This window comes from Zingiber officinale, chromosome 6A, assembly GCF_018446385.1.
Source record: "Zingiber officinale cultivar Zhangliang chromosome 6A, Zo_v1.1, whole genome shotgun sequence".
NCBI lineage: Eukaryota > Viridiplantae > Streptophyta > Magnoliopsida > Zingiberales > Zingiberaceae > Zingiber > Zingiber officinale.
In genome coordinates this window covers 10,324,715-10,346,659 of record NC_055997.1, presented here as the reverse complement: position 1 = coordinate 10,346,659, position 21,945 = coordinate 10,324,715, and the positions used below count along the sequence as shown (strand labels likewise).

The 21,945-nt window shown below is 37.9% G+C and overlaps 2 protein-coding genes across 2 annotated transcripts; both read right to left on the bottom strand.

Moving 5' to 3' along the window:
• Nucleotides 1-5,600: 5,600 nt before the first annotated feature.
• Nucleotides 5,601-7,870, bottom strand: LOC121995773 (SPX domain-containing protein 1-like). The gene is made up of 3 exons (XM_042549540.1): nucleotides 7,458-7,870; nucleotides 7,043-7,175; nucleotides 5,601-6,233 (listed from the first exon to the last, which is right to left on the bottom strand). Exons 1-3 carry the CDS (start codon nucleotides 7,740-7,742, stop codon nucleotides 5,809-5,811), a joined length of 843 nt encoding a protein of 280 aa, XP_042405474.1. The 5' UTR covers nucleotides 7,743-7,870; the 3' UTR covers nucleotides 5,601-5,808.
• Nucleotides 7,871-19,780: 11,910 nt separating this feature from the next.
• LOC121993717 (ethylene-responsive transcription factor WIN1-like) lies at nucleotides 19,781-20,869 on the bottom strand. The gene is made up of 2 exons (XM_042548063.1): nucleotides 20,514-20,869; nucleotides 19,781-20,384 (listed from the first exon to the last, which is right to left on the bottom strand). The coding sequence occupies exons 1-2, from the start codon at nucleotides 20,591-20,593 to the stop codon at nucleotides 19,877-19,879; spliced, it is 588 nt and encodes a 195-aa protein (XP_042403997.1). The 5' UTR covers nucleotides 20,594-20,869; the 3' UTR covers nucleotides 19,781-19,876.
• Nucleotides 20,870-21,945: the final 1,076 nt, after the last annotated feature.

Here is a 21,945-nt window from a genome sequence, read left to right as displayed (position 1 = left end):
CCGGGGGGGCGCCCTCGGATGGATGGGTGAGCTGGTCTAGATACTGACCGAGTCGTCGTGACCATGAATGGTAGATAAATGCCCCTCAGGTGAGTAGCTGGCTCCGATGGTTCGGAGCTGGACGCGATATGGATCCGCAGGATGACACACTGTCCGACTACAACCTCGACTCGCAGGAATGAATACAACAGCGGCACGAAGGCCGAACACTCCATCGACTCGCAGGACTGGATACAATAACGGCACGAAGACCGACCCCACTCTCGGCTCGCAGGCCGACACACGACACACAAGCCGGGTAATACTAATAACAAACATAATAACGGTGTAAATAGAGAAGCACAACGGCTCGATGGCCGGAACCAAATCGGCTTACTGGCCGAGCACCTTCTCGGCTCGCAAGCCGACTTGGATAAATAGTATAAAGGCTGCGACGACCCAGAAGGTGACGACATCCACTAGAGATGACGACTGTCAGCGGTGAACGTGGTTGTAGGAGGGGGCAGCAGTGACTGCCAGTGTAAGGAGGTGGATGCCGCATGCGGAGGCGGCTGGACGCGGCGACGGAGGCCGCTGGACGCGGCGACGACGGCCGCTGGATGCGGCGACGACGGCCGCTGGATGCAGCGTCAGCGTACGCGACGACGATGGAGGTGTGCAACCATCGCCGACGACATGTGCGATCGACGACGTCGCTAGTCTCTCCATGGCGGCAGATCAGAGTTCGTCCGATGATGGCTTCGGGCGGAGGAAAAAAGACAGCCCTGGCGGGAGGCCCCTGCCGGCGAGAGGAGAGGGAGAGAGGAGGGAGGCGGCTCACGGTGGCGAGGGAGAAGCGGCGGCAGTTGTGCCTCCCTTGCATCGTGGTGGCGGCGAAGAAGCAAAGACACGAGCGGCCGCCCGGTAGCGGCGTCGCGGTGAGGAGAAGAGAAGAGGAGCGTCGGCGACGAGAGAGTGGGAGGGAAGTTGGCTGCCGTCGGCTTCCTGCGCGAGAGGGCTGGCGGCGGCCGCCCAGAACCACGTAACCCCCCCCCCCCTCCTCTCCTTTTTGCATTGTGGTGAACAGTGCTTATAAGCACTGTTAACCCTAAAGCCCTCATCCTTGCAAATGATAAAAATGGCCCCCTCTTTCTTCTTAATTCTTCCCAAGCCCCCAAGGTTATATCCACATCAAACACTAAATAAAATAATGTAATCACCCTTGTAATCAAAGATTGCATACATTACATTACCAAACATAGTAATATAATCAAGATTACATTACATTACATTACAAATTTGATTACATTACAAGTTAGATTACATTACACCCAACCAAACGTATTTATGTTATCGTTTGGAGAGTCACATAGGCGGGTGTCGTCACGTTATGAATTACAAGAGTCCAGATTACCTTTGAGATAAGCTCCCACACACACGACTTAGAACGTTCTCACGTACACATCCAAATGCTCCCACATACGTGCCACATTAAGAAATAAGCAGGTCCAGGATATGACGTGGAAGTTAAAGTCAAGATGACGGAATGGTCAAAGTCAAGATAATGTGGCAGTTACCTTTGAGAAAGGATAATATCTCCTCATTTGAGTTTGATTAATCACCTAGTGATAGGTTTTTTAATTCAAACCAGATTGAGTCATAATCCGATCGATCAGTAGTTAAGTTGAGCGAACAGGGAAGTTGGATACTTTAAGGATGGCCAGATCTTAAGGCAACCAAGATTGAGGTTGGTCGGCCTTATGGGTTGAACAAGATGAACGATTCACTCCATAACAGACCAACCGTAGGGGATAGTATGCAAGTAAACCCGTCTGATCACAAAGTCAAACAAGTTTATATGTCTCGGCTGAGTCACAATCTGAGACAGTCCGTCCTTAAGCCGTGCGAACCGGGAAGTTGGATGTTTTAAGGACAGTCAAATCATTAAGACGACTAAGATTGAGGTCGGCCGGCCTTATGGGTCGGCTAGGATGAAGCCTAATATATTGACGAAATCTCTCAGAACGAAGCGGGTTTCTCTGGGTAGCCTATTATATACTCGGTCGGGTAAAAAGATGATTGGGCCTACGGTGCTTATCCTCACATTATCGTTCGGACAGAATTCTACCAAAGCATAGATTACAAGTGGTATTTTCAAGAAGCATAAGGTATTATATTATCTCTCGGGCTGATTTCCAACATGACTAAGGCACGGTGTCATTCTCCAAATGAATGTTTCAAGATTGCGCAGAATAGTACAGAGCGTCTTAATGACCAAGACAAACATAAAGGTGGACGGTTTAAAAGGTGGATGGCTTAATGACCAGTCAAGATACATGCGGTATAATACATGACAGAACAGATTATGCAGAATGTAACCGAACGACTCAATAGAAGCGGCTAGCTTAAGGACCGGTTGAGTTATGCTCAGTAGACAACATCATCCTAACAGGGATGCTGGCTTAAGAACCAGCCGAGTTATACTCAATAAATAACATCATCCTAACAGGGCAGCTGGTTTAAGGACCGACTGAGTTATGTTCAGCAGACAACATCATCCTAATAGAGCGGTTGGCTTAAAAACTGGCCAACTTATGATCAACAGACAACATCCTAACAACTTGTCAGAATAACAACCATGTATCAGAGAATATTATTCTGGAACTTTCTTTAGAGATCATCGTGTCTCCTATCAGCAGACCAATTATAACAGCATATTCCTTTAACAGTCATAGTCATAACAGAAGATATAAACGACAAAAGAAGTATACATTTGGGTGAAGAGAAGATTTCTCGGATAATCATTACACCTTACATAAGTTGTACAATTCCCTTTACGTAACAGACTCTGACACATTCTACCACCTCATGACTGCTAAGATTAGGTGAGGAGGTATATAAAGGAGAGTCTTCTCCGTGGCAAATATATGCTCACTAACATCTATAACTTTACTCTCACGCATATGTTTTTACTGTTCTTCATCTACTCGTCCGGACTCGTACTAACTTGAGCGTCGAAGGGACTTTACCAGGGACTCCTCCTGATTTCTAGGCACTGGCGTTTTGTTGACTTGTTCTCTTGTGAGTAGGATCGGAGAAAAAACTACTCCTAGGAGAGAAAGGTCTTCTGGTAATCAATAATTTATCTATCGTATCTAGTACGTCATCTCTGTAATATATATATATATATATATATATATATATATATATATATATATATATATATATATATATATATATATATATATATACTCTATTAAAATCTTTTTTAACATAGGATATTCTATTTTTCTATTAAAATTAAGAATAATGATATGTAAAGGAAAAAAATTTAAAAAAAAAGTTTAAGAATAGACATAGTTCATTATTTTTACTTTTATATTTGTATAGATCCTATCACTTTACTTTATGTACCTATTCCTAAGATTTTTATCTCATATCATTTTTCTTAATTTTACAACCTAACTGCCATGAGACTATTAAATCTAACTGGTTAATTTTATTAATGTTATTTAACTCCCTTAATTATTAGTCTTATTTTATTTATTTAATATTAAATTTATAAAAGCTATTTAACTTGTATAATATATCTAATAATAAATTATTTTTTTAACGATAAAATTACATATATAATAAAAGTCATTGAATATATATATCCGATATCATGTTAAGTCAAGTCAAACTCGGATCCGATCAAGACCCGTAACCAGGTCAATGGATTGATTCTAACGGCTGAATGTGGTTCCGACCGTTATTCTTTTATAAATTTGTAATTTTTAAATATTTTTTTAAAAAAATAATAATAATTTTGAATAGTTCATGAACTTACTTATCCTTTTAAAATTAATAGGTAAAAACAAGGGGCAGGATTCTCTGGTGCAAGATCCCTGGACCAATCTTGGACTCCTGGATATTTATTGGTGGAGTGATTTGGACCCCATATGTTTAACAAGTGGGGTCTAGATCACTCCACCAATATATTTGTAGGGTTTCTTCTAGTCCAAGTGATCCACCAATATATTTGTAGGATTTCCTCTAGTCCAAGTCCTGGACCAGAGGATCTGAGCTCAAAAAAGAAGACATCCTTTTGAACAAAAGCATAATACGAGGCGCCGTTTATGACACAATAATAGAGCAACATCTTTACATAAATACTGCAGAAGTAAAGCCCTTTAGTCCGTTGAAGTTGAGGTTTCCTCCGTAATGCGCTGATCAGGGCCGTCTCAACCATTCTTGAGATCCTAGGCGAAAAAAGAATTTACTATTTTTTAAAATAAATATTAGAAACATTTAATTTTATTAGTTATAGTAAAAGGTAGAATTTGTCACCCTAACATCCCAACATGACCAATCCTACGAGGTAAATCGGAAAGTTGCAGTTGTCCACTATGGGGAGAGTATTTTTTTTGACTTTGTCGAGATTCGACACCTTACCCATTGTAACAATATTTACCCGTTTAGCCAACTCAATCATATCCCGGGACGACATTTAATTTTGTTAGTAAAATTTAAAAGGGTAGTTTCATATATTACCAATGATTATTTATACAATTAGTAACAGTGACCAACTAGGCCATAAAAATTTTATCTTATGTCAAATCTCACTTTTTTATTATTAGTAAAATTTTAAAAATAAAAAATATTTTATGTTATCTAATTTAGAAACAATAATAAATTATTGTAATACTATTAATATACATTTTAATTATAATTTATTTTAAAAAAATATCAATCATTTTTAACTTAGGAAGGAAAGTTTCGACACAACAATAAAATTATTGTATGACCTAGAAGAAATAAGTTCGAGTACTAAATATAATCATTATGTATAATAGACTCTTCCTCAAAATCCCTCATTAACGGGAGTTTCGTGAATTAAATTGTCTTTTTATTTATTTTAACTTTGATAAATTATTAATAAAATTTATTTATCTAAAAATATTTAGCTAGGAAATATTGATTGTGAATTATTAAAAAAAATGAAATAAAAATAAAATTTAAGAAAGAAATAATTCTACATTTTCAATATGTTTTTGACTATTAAAAGTGTGTATATATATATATAAATTAAGTGTAATCAATAAATATATCATTAAAAAATTTAAAATTACTAATTAAATTTTAATAAAAAAATTACTAACTAAATCTAATTTTAATAGTAAAAAATTAAAATTATCAATTAAATCTAACCCGAGTAAAATAATAAAAATGATCCAAATTTAATCTATAAAAAATTTAAAATTTTGACCAAATATAGTTTAGCTAATAAAAAATTACAATTACCATAAAAATAAATCTCAACTAAATTTTATTTTAACCATAATTTTAAATATTTAATATACATACTCATATGTTTTTAAATTAATATTCATATTTAATTTACATAAATATATATATGTAAAATTTATGGGCCCCAATATAATAAGGACCCAAGGCATAGGCCATTATGGCCTATGCCTTGAGCCAGCCCTGGCGCCGATTTCTGTTAAATTACAACTAATCTTTCAAAATTGCCTGGTGTAAGTTCATCCAAGCAGCGAGTTCAAGACGCATCGAGGGGGAAAAAAAAGACATCCTAAACTTAGTTTTAAGTATCTGCACCATTGATGAACAATGAAGAATGCAAGGTAATCTCAAGTGATTTCCATTTTTCACTATGCTCTTCAGTCTCTAGAACATCCAATTTTGCACAAGATGATACGACCTATATTCTTAGAATTAACATGTATGATTAGATTAGCGTACAAGCATGTGAAAATTATGGGAATAGAGAGTGAAACCACTTCGAAGCAGATTATAGATTAACAAAAGGTCACTAGCGTAATGTCGTTACTTGGCTACCTGTTCTACCACTGGAACATTGTTGCTCCACCTTTCTTCCAATCCAGTACTCTGCAAAGGAGGCAGTGAAAAGAAACTGACTGTTGAACTTTTGCTCCTAATCTGTTTCAAGGACCGCAGCGCTGCTACGGTGCTCTTCATGTATAAGCTCTGCATATATTTAATCTCCTCCAACTCCGGCACCCTCCCACCTGATTGTGCCGGCTTTGGCACTCCATTCTGTCCGTCGCATTCTGCTGAAATTGACAAGTTGTTGCTGGAGAAGAGGTGGTCGAGCATAGCCACACACTCCTTCACGAGTTTGTATAGGAGATCAGTTGTAAAGAATGGCTGCTGCAGCACCTTTTCGATGAATGGCTGCCTGATAAGTGCTCCTGTTCTCTTGTCATACTTCTTCAGTATTTTCACTAGACCTGAAATCATCACAAACAAGAATAATAAACCATCTAAATGAGTGCACAAATTAAAAAAAAAAATAATGAACTAGAAGAAAGGATAGAACAGTTAATCAATAACACTCAGATAATTGTAAACTATAATTAGGCTCTGATCATGACTATGCTAACATGAGTTTCCTTGTTAACAAATTGAGAAATAATGGTTTGGAGAAATTAACAAAAAGACATGTAATATCTAAAATAAATGGGAGAGTTTGATACCTAAATAAAATCAATCTTGTTCAGTCAATGTAAATCAGTTAAACTGCATTGGTAGTAGGCAAATAACATATTTTCTGTTGTGGAAGTTATATTGAGAGTGGATTGATTGTTTCACCAATGACAAGAGAAATATTACTGTGTAGTGAGTGTGTGATTTGAAGAAGAAATTCAAGCATCCATTCTGCTGAATGCTAATTTATCGTAATCTAGCAAAACAAATTTACCAAGCTATTCCAACGCCCTTCCTAATCAATCTGATCAGTTAGTAAACATGAATGTAGAATAAAACCCATAATTGCCTCTGAAGCGAAAGTGCTAAGTTTATACTGGACTGAATGTAATTCATACACCATATGGATTGTTTGCAATGAAAATTACAAGCTCCAAAAACAAAAAACAAAGGTTCGGAACATGAAGGGATATCAATCCATTACAACTTAGATAGTTTGGAGGATCTACAAAAGTGTACTAATTTATATGTTAGAATACTGAAAATATGCTATGTGGACCATAGATTACATAAGAATAGATCAAGAAAAAGTTGACTTCTCATGGAAACCTACCCGTGTAGTTAAGGGCACTGTAGTTCTCCAGAAGAACCATCTCCCCATGAAAGTCTACAATTTCCTTCCTCACTTTCATCAACTCCTCCTTGGAATCCCTAGAGATGGCCTCAGTGACTCGATCCTGCAGGTCCTGCAAATTCACACATTCATGTTGATACAATTAGTCTAGCCATGAAAGTAAGAAATATAAAAAGCAACCAGGAACAAGGAAAACTGAATCAGACGTACACTCGTGTCCTTCTCAAGATCAACTTATCTACCCACTCTCTCTTTTGGATGAAGAGGAGTAGATGTAATGTACAAAATAACACAAGATTATGGTATTCGGAATCAAAATTGAAGCCTTCCAACTCAATCGATTGTTCATCAATTCATACTAATACTCGAAACCGAGCAAGAATACACATCATACCTTTTGTCGGATGATGTACTCCTCCTCCTTCTCAACGAAAAAAGTGTTGAACTTGTCGAGCTCGGCCTCGAGGAGACTCACGAACTCCTCCTCCTCCACAGCCGTGGAGGAAGGAGCGACGTCGCCGACCGCGTCCTCATCAGCCACCTTGGACCGCTTGGCCGGCCGCTCGGCGACGGAGATGAGCTTGAGCCGCCGCTTGAGGTCCTTGTAGGAGAGGAACTTGTCCCTCCATTCCGGCAGCGTCTCCTCGATCTGGTTGCTGAGGTTCTTCCCAAATTTCATCTCCAAGAATCGAAGCTAACAAGGATCGAGAGGCAACGAGCGCAGAAAAGGGGGAATTTTTCTAAGGAGAGGTGAAGGAGAAAGGGGAAGATATAAAGGAAGGAGGGCGAATATGCCGTAGGATGAGAAGGGAATATGCGGGGGCGGAGAGCATTTCTTCGGTTTTATTCCCTCTTCCTATCGTTATTTGACATAAGGTTTTATTTGACATGAGCTCCGCTGTAGCCTCTCTCATTCGAGGGTATGAAATGGGTGGTGTGTATATGCCACTTCACGCTGACATGGCATGAGAAACGAAATATTAATATTTTCAATGAAAAGTATTTATTTATTTATTTAATGAGCAAAAACAATCTCTACGAGAGATATGCTGATTTGAATGAATTTACAAAATATTTATTGCGATGGATAAAAAGAAATAAAACCAAAGCGATTTAAACAAGTGTTTCAGTCTTGGCCACTTGCAGTGGATCAACAAATGTGCTGGAATATTCTCTACGCTGGAATATTCTTGAGTAGATATGCTTTTCCAGGATTACAAGATTCCTCCTTAGTTGGGCATAAATCACCAGCGGTCCAAGTAGGCCCGACCCCGGGCCGGCTTCGCCCGGGCCCATAATTAAGTCAATGGGTTGATTGATTATTGACCCGGTTCATTAGGCTAAACTGAAACCGATCCAATAAGTTGCAGGTCAATTTCGATTCCATAGGTCAAAACTAATGGACGGTCGGTTAATCCTTGGTTCAGCCCACCGATTCACCTAAATATTTTTTTATTTTTTATTTTTGTCAGTTGGAATGGGTCCTAGCCGTTGGAATCGTCAATTAGCCGTTAAGGGAGGAGTGAGATTTTTTTGAGTATTTTTTTCAACGGTTAAGATCATTTAATTATTTTTTTATCAATAGCTATAAGTTACTATCTGATCCCGTCCGGAAGCTGAGTCGGACGAAGGTCGGTCGCGGTGGACTGGACGTTGACGGAAAGTCACGGGCGGTGCAGGTTCCCCACGGGTGGCTGATGCGGCTGTAGGACCCTGCACACACTCAGACGATCTCCCCCTTCCACGTTAGAGACCGAAACCCAGGGAAAAGTCCCCGGATCAGGCCCTCCGACGCTCAAGTCAGGTCCTTTTTCCCCAGAAAGAACAGAGAGAAGCAGAAAGAAAAAACAGTTGTGGAAAAAAGTGACGAGAGAGAGTGTGCGCGTACCTGCGTACGAGGGATTTCTCCCCTTTTATGCGTCCTCCTGTTAGAACCTGCCCTCCTGTCAGAAAACGTTGGACGCCCGGCTTTGTCCTCTAGTCCTGGACACCTGTCGCGCTGCTATTTGTTGTGAAAGCATCTTTCTGTTTAGGAACCTCCGCCTTCGCACTTGGGTTTTGTCCTGTAGTGAGAGACAGCTGGCAGGCTACTACTGGCTATGAGGGCATCTTTTCGTTTCAGGAACCTTCGCCTTCGCTCGCATTGTTGGTATGTAATGATTACCCCTGACGGACCGTTGAGATTCTCCGCTCCCGTATTACTTAGCTCCTCCGATTCATTGTGCCCCCGCACCAGCCTACACCTGTGGTTCGCATTTCCAGGCCTCCCACTCGCAGACCTGCAGCCCTAATTGTCTAGACATAGCTACAGCTCTGCCGCTTCCGACCCATTGGCCTATACTTCCAGTTCTCGGCCTCTGCTTAGCTCTGCCGATACCGCCTTGCATCCTGCACTTTGTACTTCCTGGCTCTCAACCGCAGGTCTGTGGTTCGGGCTGACTCCGCTCAGCTCTGCCGACCCTAACCGGCCTATGTGCTCTGTGTTTCCGGGCCCTCTACTGCAGGCCTGTGGATCGAGCTGACTCCTCTCAGCTCTGCCGCTCCCAACCCGCTTCTGCCTATGCTGAGCCCTGACTGCCCTGTCAGCCTGCCTTTTTGACCGCCAAGTCGCCATGACTATTGACCGCCACCTCCTCGTGACTTTTGACCGCCACATAGCCTGGACTTTTCTAATCCTTTCCTCTTGGGCCCCTCCATCACTAACCGTATCACTATCCAAACTCTATAAATAAAGAGTTCGTTTCATTATTTTTACACTCATTTTCTCTACTCTTAATCTCAATTTCGTATTCTCTATACATTTTTGTCTTCATTTATAAGCATTTTCATTTCCAATTTTCAATTACAATGGAAGGAAGTCGTGGAGGTGCATCATCTCGAGCTCAGAAGGGAAAGGAAATAGTGAATCTACGTGAGGACCCGACATTCAATCTACTGATGATGAGATCGAGCGCCTTCCAAAGTGGACACTCGAAACACAAGAAATTACTGATGCAATTACTTCTAAGATTCGGAAAATTCCTCCTCTAAAGTTTTCTATTTTCATTAAATATTTTGAGAATATCACTCTTCCGTTAGGAGAATTGAGTGCAAAATATAAACACTGTAATACTTCCTATAAATTCTAAACCAGTGGTGACTATGAGTCGTTGAAATGACATGTAGAAACGAAGTACCCGACGGAATATGGACTCGACCGTTCTCAAATATAATTATCTAGATTTTCTTCTACTAGCAGTACTACTGATTTCGATTTATTTTTATATTTGAATAATAAATTAAAAGAATTATTAGCTAAATTTATTTTCATAGAACATCTTTCTTTCCATTTTGGATCTAAATGCACATTTAAAGATTTTTGTCAAGAATCTCTTGATCCATGTGCTAAATATGTTTTTAGAACTACATTTACTCATACAATTAAAAAATTAGTAAAACAAGGAAAAAAGAATTTAATTGATGAAAATTAGATAATAAATATTTTTTATGTTCCAATATTTGGAGTGATTATTGGCAAACACATTCATATACGAGTATGACTTGCTATTGGATCATAATTCTTGAAATCTTCAAAAAAAAATTCTTAACTTACAGAGTTTTTAATAAATCATATAATGCTCATAATATCGTACAATTATTATGTTTAATTTTAGAAGAAAATGGATTAACACATAAAATATTTTCAATATCATTAGATACTGCTAGTTCCAATACCACTTGCATTGATGATCTAAAATTTATTTGTCAATATATTATTGGTAGCTTATTTTTTTATATTCGTAGTGTATGGTATGTTTTAAATTTATGTGTTTAAGATGAATTAAATTTTTTTTACAGATTATATTAAATTAATTAGAATTATAATTTTTTATTTATGGTCGCATCCATTTGTAATGAAATAATGAGATAGGTTTTGTAAAACTAATGGAATGAGATTTAAAAATTCCCTACCAACACTTGGAATTCAACATATCAATTATTAGAAGATTCATTTCAATATAAAAAATTATTATGTTTATTTTTTACACAAAATACTAATACTAATATGTATTTAGTTTTATAACAATGAAATATTTATGGTAGGATTTGTGAAATTTTAAAAATATTTAATGATTTCCAGTGTTTATTATCCCCTGTTCAATTAGTTTTAGAAAAATTTTCTAATATAGTATTAGTTTTAAATAAACATATTAATAATGAATCTTTATCTTCTTACATATTAGCTATAAAAACTAAATGAGAAAAATCTTTTTCTAATATAGTATTAGTTTATTATCCCTGTTCAATTAGTTTTAGAAAATTTTTCTAATATAGTATTAGTTTTAAATAAGCATATTAATAATGAATTTTTATCTTCTTTCATATTAGCTATAAAAACTAAATGAGAAAAATATTTTTATTTATTCCTAAAATTTGTTTAATTACATTTACTTTAATCCTAGCTAAATTAGAAGTTTTACAAGAAATGTTAACTTTATATTATGATGCTTTAATTTTAATTAAAGATTTTTCTTCTTCTCATCCAGCTAATATTATATATAAAGTTAAAATTTATATATATGATATTTATAATTAATATTGTACAAAATATGGAAACAAACTAGTATTTCTGAAATACAACAGACTACTAGTAGTAATTTAAAACTTACAAAAGTATAACTTTTATTAAAAGAATGGACAAAACGTCCACGAGAATCCTCAAGTTCTATATAGGAACTTGAAAATTATTTTACGACTTCTTTTGATTTTAATAAAGCAAATAGTGAAAATTTTGATATCTTAAAGTGGTGGTCACAGAGGCTTAAAGTTTTCCTATCCTCTCCGTGCTTATCAAAGATATTTTAGCTTGTCCAGTATCAACTGTTATTGTAGAGCAGACGTTCAGTGTCGGCAGCAACATATTAGATAAACGACAATCAACTTTATCTCTCGACTCATTGGAAGCCTAAGCATTACTCAACGATTGTGTTGGATTTTGATAGATGTCCTAAGGCAATCGCCTTATAATTTTTACTATTTATTTGATAAATATATATTTACTATTTGAGTGCACATTCTTCATGTGTATGATTGTATCTTAAACTTATATACTGAATGTCCGCGATACGATTCATAGCATGAGAGAACTTGTGATTGAATCACAACTTGTGAGCATCTCTACATGTGTAATTATGAATGTATTGGAATATTCCCTAGTCGATGAATTGATGAGTGCAAACATCATCGATTATGATAAACTAGCACGAGTTATACTCCTTGGTTTGACCAAGCAACTGTTTTCTCACTGGCTAAAGACATTGGGATGTCGAGAGTTAAACATGGATACTAGTTATAGTAACTAGTTCATTAGAGTGATATACTGTAATACTTCATATGATTCACTTTATATATAGATATGTCAATAAAGTTTGTACCGTAGCTCGAGTGCAAGTTCCTTCGACTTAAGGTATACAAGTCACCTTGGTCATGGAAGCTTATACTTTGACATCTTATAGCATCTTCTTGGAGATGTGGACCCGGGATGATTGGGTATAAGTCAAAGTATCTGAAGGTGTTTGGATAGCCATAAAAAATTCACCGCTCCTTAAGAGGAGACGTATACCTTATGGTCACTCATTAAGATTATTACTCAAAGTATTTAGCCAAAGCATCATATGTTAAGAGTACGAGACTCTTAGACACGTCGGAGTAATTTGAATTCGTAGAACGAGGAAGTATTACTTGGGCTAAGTGTGACATAGTCAACCTAGTGAGAGCTGACACCTAGAACCATTCCTGAACAAAGTGGGTATAAGATGAGTGAAAGGAACATGACACGACTTACTGTAGCTGTTGAAGGATTTGGAAATGATTCTGAGATCAACGTATGATTTTCTGGTTAATTGGGAATCATGGTGTACTAGGTGTCACTCATGATCGTTCCATAATTAATGGTTAATTATGGACGACCAACATAATCGGGAACCTATAAGGTCACAGGTACTACGAGTTTATTCAATATATATATATATATACGCTCGCCCCCAACGCCCCTGCCAACCCATCCCATGACCAACACGGAGGAGTATATATATATATCTATAGAGAGAGAGAGAAGAGAGAGAGTGTGTTGGGGTTGCAAGGTTGTAAACATAGTCCCATATTGGAAACACATGGGAAAGATCATGGGTTTATAAGAGAAAAGATATCTTCATTGGCATGAGGCCTTTTGGGGAGAGCCCAAGAGCAAAACCATGAGGGCTTAGGCCCAAAGTGGACAATATCATGCTATTGTGGAGATATCTAAATTCTTTTCGATCCAACAAGTGGTATCAGAGCTGAGGCGCTTAGGAGGATTAACCGCCGAACGAAGCAATGGGTACAATATTGACCTCGAACAAAGAAAATGGGGGCTCCTATGTTCGGATCAAGAGGACCAGACACCAGGCAGGAAGTCCTAGTTGCGACTAGGCAAGGAAGTCCTAGTAGGTCGGGTGGACCGAGGGGCAGGAAGACCTGGTGGGTCTTGGATCGGACATGGGAAGCCTATGGTCCTTTGTTTGAGGGGGGGATTGTTGGGGTTGCAAGGTTGCAAACATAGTCCCATATTGGAAACACATGGGAAAGATCATGGGTTTATAAGAGAAAAGATATCTTCATTGGCATGAGACCTTTTGGGGAGAGCCCAAGAGCAAAACCATGAGGGCTTAGGCCCAAAGTGGACAATATCATGCTATTGTGGAGATATCTAAATTCTTTTCCATCCAACAGAGAGGACTTGCGCCGCCGCCAACCTGAGGTTGCCAAACCTCCGACAACATGCTGCCCCTTCTTGCTGCTAGACAAGAGGATGAGGTCCTCTAGTTGCCCCACTTTGTTCCGAGCCAAGGGGCTACTGTAGGATTATTCCGGGCAAGCTGGCAGCCCAATTCTGCCGTACAAAGTTGTTGTTCTGGATAGTAAAAGGTTGCTGTTAAAACCTTGTTGTTCACCACGTATCAGTGTCACCGGGTTGCTTCGGTCGTCGAGTACAAATTAGACTATCATCCTTAGGGGTGTAAATGAGTTAAGCCGCTCGTGGCTATTCGAAACTCGATTCGATAAAAACTCGTTTAATGAGGCTCGTTAAGATAAACAAGCCAAGCTAAAGCTTCACAATATTCGGCTCGTTAGCTCGTGAACATGTTCGTTAAGCTCATAAATTAACTTTTAAATAAAAAAATAATAGTTTTGATATTGAATTTATAGATTTTACACTCTACTTATGAAAAACATAAACAAATATATTAAATTTATTTATTAGAACAAAATTATAAATTTTAACAAGAATATTATACTTTTTTTAAAAATATATAATTTAATTTTTAATGAATATTTAAATTTATAATTTATATTTATTAAGCTCGTTTAGGCTCGATAAAAGCTCGAATAAGCTCGCGAGACATGAATATATTCGTTAAATAAAGCTCGAGCTCGGCTTGATTATAAACGAGTCAAACTCAAACATCCAAGAGTTCAGCTCAGCTCGGCTCGATTACACCCTTAGTCATCCTTCTATCAGATCGAATCATCTCCCACCTTTGGCTAGTACCGAAGCGGAGACACGACTTGGATTTATTGAAGTCGTCTCGAAGATAGCTCGGCGTTGATACTAATAGAGGCGAAACTCGTGCGTCGTTTGGTTGATATTTGTCCCACTCTGAATCGTCGAATAGAATCTTCTACGCATCATCCGACAAGTATACATGGAGTAAATTTATTTTTCGTAAAATTTTAATTATACGATCATGTCTAGCATGTTGTATCATTGTATGCGTATAGTGTGTATAATGTAATAATTAGAAATTATTATTATTTTTATTGTCTACTGCGTATGTTTATGAAACGTGTTTTAGCACGCACCTGCATCGGATTACCCAACAAATTGGACTATAGTCGAGAAAAGAATTCAAAGAATACAATTTTCAGATGATGAAATTGAAGATTTTGATACTGAAAGAACAAATACAATAGGAACAAGAAATGGAAGTGAGTAACAATGTCAATGTCAAATGTAAAAGGATAAAAATATAAAAAAAATTACATATATTTTGATTCTCTTATACCCTAAGGGAATCAAATTTAAATGAGTGCAAGCTCTTTTGTAAATAAATTTTAAATTTTAAATTTTTTAATATAATAATCTTGAACCGTGACAAATAGTGAAACGACGCAACCATAATTTTCTTGGACAGTTAAGGTTAAGGATTGACCTACCAAAAATCATCGAACCGAAAATTCTAAACGATCGAATCATCAATTTTGAACGATCAAACTATTTGTCAAGCCTAGGTCCAAGTCTATCATTAATTATTAATATAGCTTTCATTTTTTTCAAATATTTTTTTTTAAATTTGATATCGTGCATCGTCGATTTCACCGTAAAATACAGATAAATAAATTATATTTTTAAATAGGTGTAGCTTTATTCACAACTTATGTATTTGAGTTGGATCATGAACTGGGCCTTTATTTTGAGGGAAATCCTTGTGGGCCTTAAGAATGATTGTGAAATGAATCTTATTTTTACAATTTTCCGCGGCTATAAACGTCTTGTGATTAAAGGTAATCGTAATCCTGAACCTATAAATCTAACTTTATTATGGGACCAATTGGGTCATATGACACATCAAAAATAAAAAATCTATAATATTTATAAACTCTCCTCACAATTATAAACTCAAAAAAATAACTTTATATTAGATCTCACCAATTCACACATCATTATCTATATTTTTTATTTACCATCATTACTTATAATATTTATTTATATACTATCATAAATATATAATTATAATATACATATTAATTAATTTATTAATAATATATATTAGTTTTATTTAATAACTTTTAATAAAAAAATAAACGTTTCCAGCTGATTTGCATATTTAAATTATTTTTTTTTTAAAAAAAATGGCCCATTTTGATGCAAATTTATATATTTTAAAAAATAAATTAAAAAAATGAAGTGAGCGTCACATGTGGGGCCACCACTAAATAATTTTTTTTTTTAAAAAAAAAAACTTTGCTGAACTAGCATCCAAATTTAGATGCCGAATTCTTGAGTTTTAAGAATCCACTAGATTTACAAAACCCAATTTCTTAGATATTGTGAACGTAGTATTACAATTACTCTAATAAAGGATTGGAGGAGTTCGAACACAAATGGAAGTCAGATCACCTAGATTCCAATTGACTGAGCCAGTCAACAAGACCATGTTAGTTGATTAGTTAATCTAATAAACATATTCTGTTTTGTTCAAGCAATAGTCGACTAGTGGAATCGAAGACTTGAATAATCAATTGATGGTGAAATCTAGTTGGCATAGTCCGTGGTTTCCAACAATTGCATTTAATACCAAGATTACTAGGACTCTGAAATCTTATCGGTTCGACAAGGAATTATCTTTATTTATCGACGTAAATTAGATATATGATGCCAACTAAAAATAATATATATACATATGACAATCAACAAAAGTATCATTTATCCACTCAGTCTTCTAATTAGATCATTTAGATCCGACACTATCTTAACAAAACCTTTATTACTTTAAAGGATGCCTTAACAAAACCTTTACTACTTTAAAGGATTGTGTTCTCCTATAGTTCTATGAATCTTTTCAAGAGTTAGGCCCCATCAAACCCTTGTTTCTTCCAACTTATCAAACTCTTCAATAGCCCAAACAATCATAATTACAAAATGAGTATTTAGTTTATTTAAATTGTATTTAAGTTCCTTAATGGTTCTTGCCCTTTTCTTTTTTATTATTATTTTTTTAATCAAGTATCCAACTCTTCAAATCGACTATTTTTTAAAATGATCAATTTAGTCTGATGAAAATTTTCTACTGACCATTAGAATAAATTAAGAAATACTAATGGAGGTTCATCAACGATTAATATTCTTAGATCCACTTCACATTACAAGAAAAATCTCTTACAGTGTGCCATAATTAAAATTAAAATTTTAAATTCTTTAGGTATCTATTGAATGATCTACAATTGCACTAGTGCCTCGGGGCCTTAATGGTGCTTTACAGTATTTAAAGCGAGTAACATTCGTTGCTTAATAGTCAACAGCATATAATCCACATAGCAATGCCCTAATGGTCCTTTCCCAGGTGAGTGTATTATTTGTTACCCTAATAAACCTCAAACTAATACTGCAACCAATTCCTTTAAAATACCCCAAAGTTGAAGGTGAACATGGAAATCATGAGACAATTTCACTGAATTTCGTCAATAATATGCCTCATTGATTGAAACCCAGCTGCCTGTGGAACCCTCCGTTGCGATGGCTCCTCTGCCCCAGCTTTAAATAACTGCCGTGTGCCTGGTTTCTATGCAATATGAATCTTCATTGCTGTGTTTTTTTTAATTGGCAACCGGTATTCAATTCTTTTAATTGATTAGTTTTAGAAATAACCTGTCCTGTCTTACAGAAATATTTCATCGGTCATCAAATTGAATCGATTTACTTCTTATATGTTGGCTGTGGGACTAGTTGACAGGAGCGCTGGGACAAACGTTTCACCTTTTGCACAAAAGGGTAAGCGGGGCTTGAACTCAACTAAGAAGGCATTAATGTCCTTGTTCTTAGACTTTATGATATTTTCGAGTAAGAGCATCATCCACTCTATTAGGCCCATATGAACTGACGTCAGGAGATGGCAGCCATTTTTCTGTATTCTACCATTGTTCTGTTAACTAGTTGGAGCAAAACAAGCATAATCTCAATAATATACGGTGCCTTTCTCTATCAAACAAGAGTCGATGTACATCATCAAGAGAAATTTAGACTTTGGACATCCAAAAAAGAGAAGGAACCGTTTAAGCAATTCGATTAAGAGAGGTTTGGTAGCAACGTGACGCCTTGTTCCATGTCCATCACTTTCATGGCATGCCTAATTGTGTGCATTCTTGATAAGGCATTGATGCTGTTTGAAATCGAGAAAGATGAAATATTAGACACATGGTTCTAATATTGACGGTAAAAGGACTTCTGGTAAGAGAGATATAGTCCCGCAAAGAGATGAACATCTTGATGATGCGAACAAATCTATGCACATCACAAAGAGCAAACAGGAATATTAGAGCGAGAATCAGAGAGGGAATATCTGACGTAGGCACTTCGACGCTCAAGTTAAAATAAAAGTTGAGCGAAAAAAAGAAGAAGATGAATAGTAGAATAGTAAATGTAGATATGTGTGCGTGCATAACAGTACCCTGTGATACATAACCGGAGAGGACGGCATGGGTGACAAGCCGATCGATGTGCAGGCGCTTGCACGAAGCCGGTCAAAGGGGCAAGAATCAGTAGGAACCTGATAGGGCCCTCCACTCAGGTTCCTCATTCGGTATGAGGGTCTGTCATTGATATAGCCAAGTCGTTTGGCAAAGGACCCTTGACTGCTTCTTGTTATTGCACAAGCCTCTGCGCTCGGGTGGCTATAAGCAGCTCCAAGTTTTCTTACAACAAAGTAATTGTAGTGAGTCGTCCAATCTCTTCCTTCTCCGGATTTCAGATTTATGCAAAGATTTTCATAGATGGTGTCAAATTTGATCATATCTGAAATCGGAGGAGATGAAATACTGGGCATGTAACTTTGATATTGATTGTGAAAAGACTTCTAGCAAGAGAGACATGGTCCTGCGAGGAGATGAACACCTTGATGATACGGATGAACCTGCATACACTACAGAGAGAGTAAATAGAAACGTTAGAGCAAAAATCATGGAGGGAACCCCTGACACAGGCACTCCAACGCTCAAATCAAAACAATAGCGGAGTGAAATGGAGAAGAAGATGAATAGCAGAACAGTATATGTGGATGCATGTGCGCGTGAGCATACCTTGATTTGTTGTGATTTTCTAATAATGCTATCTCCTGGAGAGAGTCTAATCGGCCTAAAGCCGATTGGGTTTAAGCTAAGAACCATGCCCGTGTGAAGAGTCGGGAGATGAGCCACATAGGTCCGACCGGCTATATGGTCGCACGAGTTTATGCTGGAAGCCCTGCTCATAAGGAGTGGGGAGCTGAGCCTCATAAGTCCGGCCGACTCTATACCCATCCGGATTTATACTGGGAGTCCTACTCATGAAGAATGGAGAGCCGAATCTCATAAGTCAGGTCAACTCTTTGGTAGTCCGAGTTTATGTTGGGGGCTTGCCCTTGAAAAGTGGGAGTTAAGTCCAATAATTCTGGTCGGCTCTTGTTCTCCTGAATTTATGCTGGAAGACCTATTCATGAGGAATAGGAAACTGAGTCATGTAGATCTGGCCGACTCTGTATCTGCCCGGGTTTATATTGGAAGCTCTATATATCCGGTCGCCTTTGTGTCCATCAAGATTTATGTTGAGATCTTATCCATGAGTAGGGAGCTAAGCCCTATAGATCCGACCTGCTCTGAGTTCACCTGAATTTATGCTAGATGTATTGCCCATGAGTAAGGAGCTAAGTCATATAGATCCGGTCGGCTCTGTGTCTATCCGGATTTATGCTAAGATCTTGCCCATGAGTAGAAAACTAAGCCTTATAAATCCAGTCACTGTGTCTTCAGATACGTACACCCTTATTTTAACTATCACCTCATCATCTTCACTATCAATCTCGTATTACTTTTGGACCATTTATAACATTCCGTATCAGACATCTTATGGCTTAATCGTGCCACAAACAAGTGCCCATTTCATCATCTGATTAACTTTGCTTGTGTGGGATTATATATTGACAAATACAATACTTATAAATCATGCGATGAACTATGTGTCTTTAATTTTAAGGATGGTGATCAGAAGAAGAAGCTGGCTTCACCTTCTGCGCCGGCATGCTTCCGGTTGAGGAGCTCTTCTATCATCTGCAACGCCAGCTGCTGCTCCTCCTCGTCGATTGTCAAAAGGCAGGCAGATTCAGACGACGAGGAGGAAGAAGAAGGGGGCTGCTGAGGTGGCAGTGCGGCGACGGCAGAGGCATGTGGATCAGTGCCAAGCTCGACTGTCATGACCCAGCTGGAGGCGCCGGCGCCAGTGCCAGAGCGCTTCTGCCAAACGCCGATGTGGGACTTCTCGGTGTCGAGGCGGAGGCAGATGAGCGATGGCGCGGGCGCGGCCCTGCAGCACTTACGCAGCTTGGCGCAGAGCGCCTCCGACAGCGCCTTGGCGTCGACGCCGTCAGCCGTGCTCGGCCACACCGGGAAGTTTGTCTTAGCGTTGCGGCCGCTCATGAGCACCGCCGCCTCGTCGTACGCGCGCGCCGCCTCTTCCGCCGTCTCGAACGTGCCCAACCACACCCTGCGCTTGCTGCGCCAAAGTATAGCCGCAATAACCGATCAACAGGGACTGAGCCCACATTCTCACTGTGACATATCCACAAACACCTACTCCACAGAAAATGCGGTATGCAAGAAGAAAACGAAGTGTACTGCTCACAGTAGAGGGTGTCTGATTTCTGAGACCCAGGAGCCCCAGTGGCGCTGCCTCACTCCTCGGAACTTCTGGGACTGTACCATGATTTGTCTAAGCGTGACAAAGGCGGACAAGGAGAGGAAAGGAGCCACTGACCGCAAAGTACGAACTGGTGCAGCAGTGAGGAGGGAAGTTGAGCGAGGGAGGGAGGAGTGTATGAGAAGGTGGGAGACTGATCAAGGAACGTGACAGAGAGGGTATCGGTGAAGCGTGGAGAGAAGAGATAAGCAAGGTAATGAGCCGCAGCAGTACGCAGGCAATAAAAAACTCCACCTACACCCATGAATCGCTCATTTATGTCTACCATCTTCGAGCCTTTACATGCGCTAGCTGTATGCAATAGTGAAGATGGACACATGATATCTATTGATATAATGATCACGAATTGATTCTTAAGTAGACCTTGCAGGTCATCCGAATTTATACGTGGCGGGTGTTACCACAATGAGATTACAGGGTCGATCTTCGGGACAGCTGAGGAATAAATCCTCTATTCCCATATTACACTCTGTCCGTTACATGCTCGCTCGGATGCTACGATTTACCTCTCTCGTGATGACCTTGGGTCGGGTACGGCGAGGGCGCTGGGGCGAGCGTTTCATCTTTTGACACAACGAATTGATTTTTCAGTAAATACCTCCCTTATGTCCTAGTCACTATTCTAAAAGGCTAATAGTCGCTCATGATTTACCTCCTCCGTGTTGGTCCTGGGACAGATTGGCGGGAGCGCTGGGGACGAACGTATTCACCTTTTGCCACAACGAATTGATTCTTAAGAACTGATCTAAAATTTACTACATCATATATCTAATACTATTTTTATGAGAAAATATCGTATCTTGAAATGTTAAATATTAAATTTTAAAAATAAAATATATAATAATAAATGAATAAATTAAATGTAAAATACAAAGCGAGAGCGCTAAATTAAAATTGAATCAGATTCGAATTAAATCCAACAGATAGACACAGAGATAATAATTACGCCAGTTTAAACTGATATTGATTTGGAATTGATTTAATCAAGTTATGATGGATATAAATTTAAAATTTTTTATCAATTTAAAATGAATTACGATATTTTTTTTAAAAAATTTCTCTTTCATTCTTGTTTTTCCCAAACACGCTAGAGCCTCTCCTATGTCATATGTCATCATCAATATAGGAATGTTACATATTATAAAAATATGATATTATAAATGATTTTTCAATTTTGGGTCACCAATAAACTCTAGGAATTGATAGATCATTATTTCAACTTATAACCTAATACCAATGTTGAAAATTTCAAATTTAAATTCATTGTTAGGTCCTTAAATTTAAAATTTATATTTTAAAGTGTGAAAATCAACCTATATTAAACTTTGAAAATTTTAAAAATCACCCTCTTGGTTTA

Coding starts and splice junctions, on each gene's coding strand:
- LOC121995773 (XM_042549540.1), bottom strand. CDS start 7,742: ATGAAATTTGGGAAGAACCTCAGCAACCAGATCGAGGAGACGCTGCCG. Junction 7,176..7,457: donor AGTACATCATCCGACAAAAG/GTATGATGTGTA, acceptor GTGAATTTGCAG/GACCTGCAGGATCGAGTCAC. Junction 6,234..7,042: donor CAGTGCCCTTAACTACACGG/GTAGGTTTCCAT, acceptor TGATGATTTCAG/GTCTAGTGAAAATACTGAAG.
- LOC121993717 (XM_042548063.1), bottom strand. CDS start 20,593: ATGGTACAGTCCCAGAAGTTCCGAGGAGTGAGGCAGCGCCACTGGGGC. Junction 20,385..20,513: donor GAAATCAGACACCCTCTACT/GTGAGCAGTACA, acceptor ACTTTGGCGCAG/CAAGCGCAGGGTGTGGTTGG.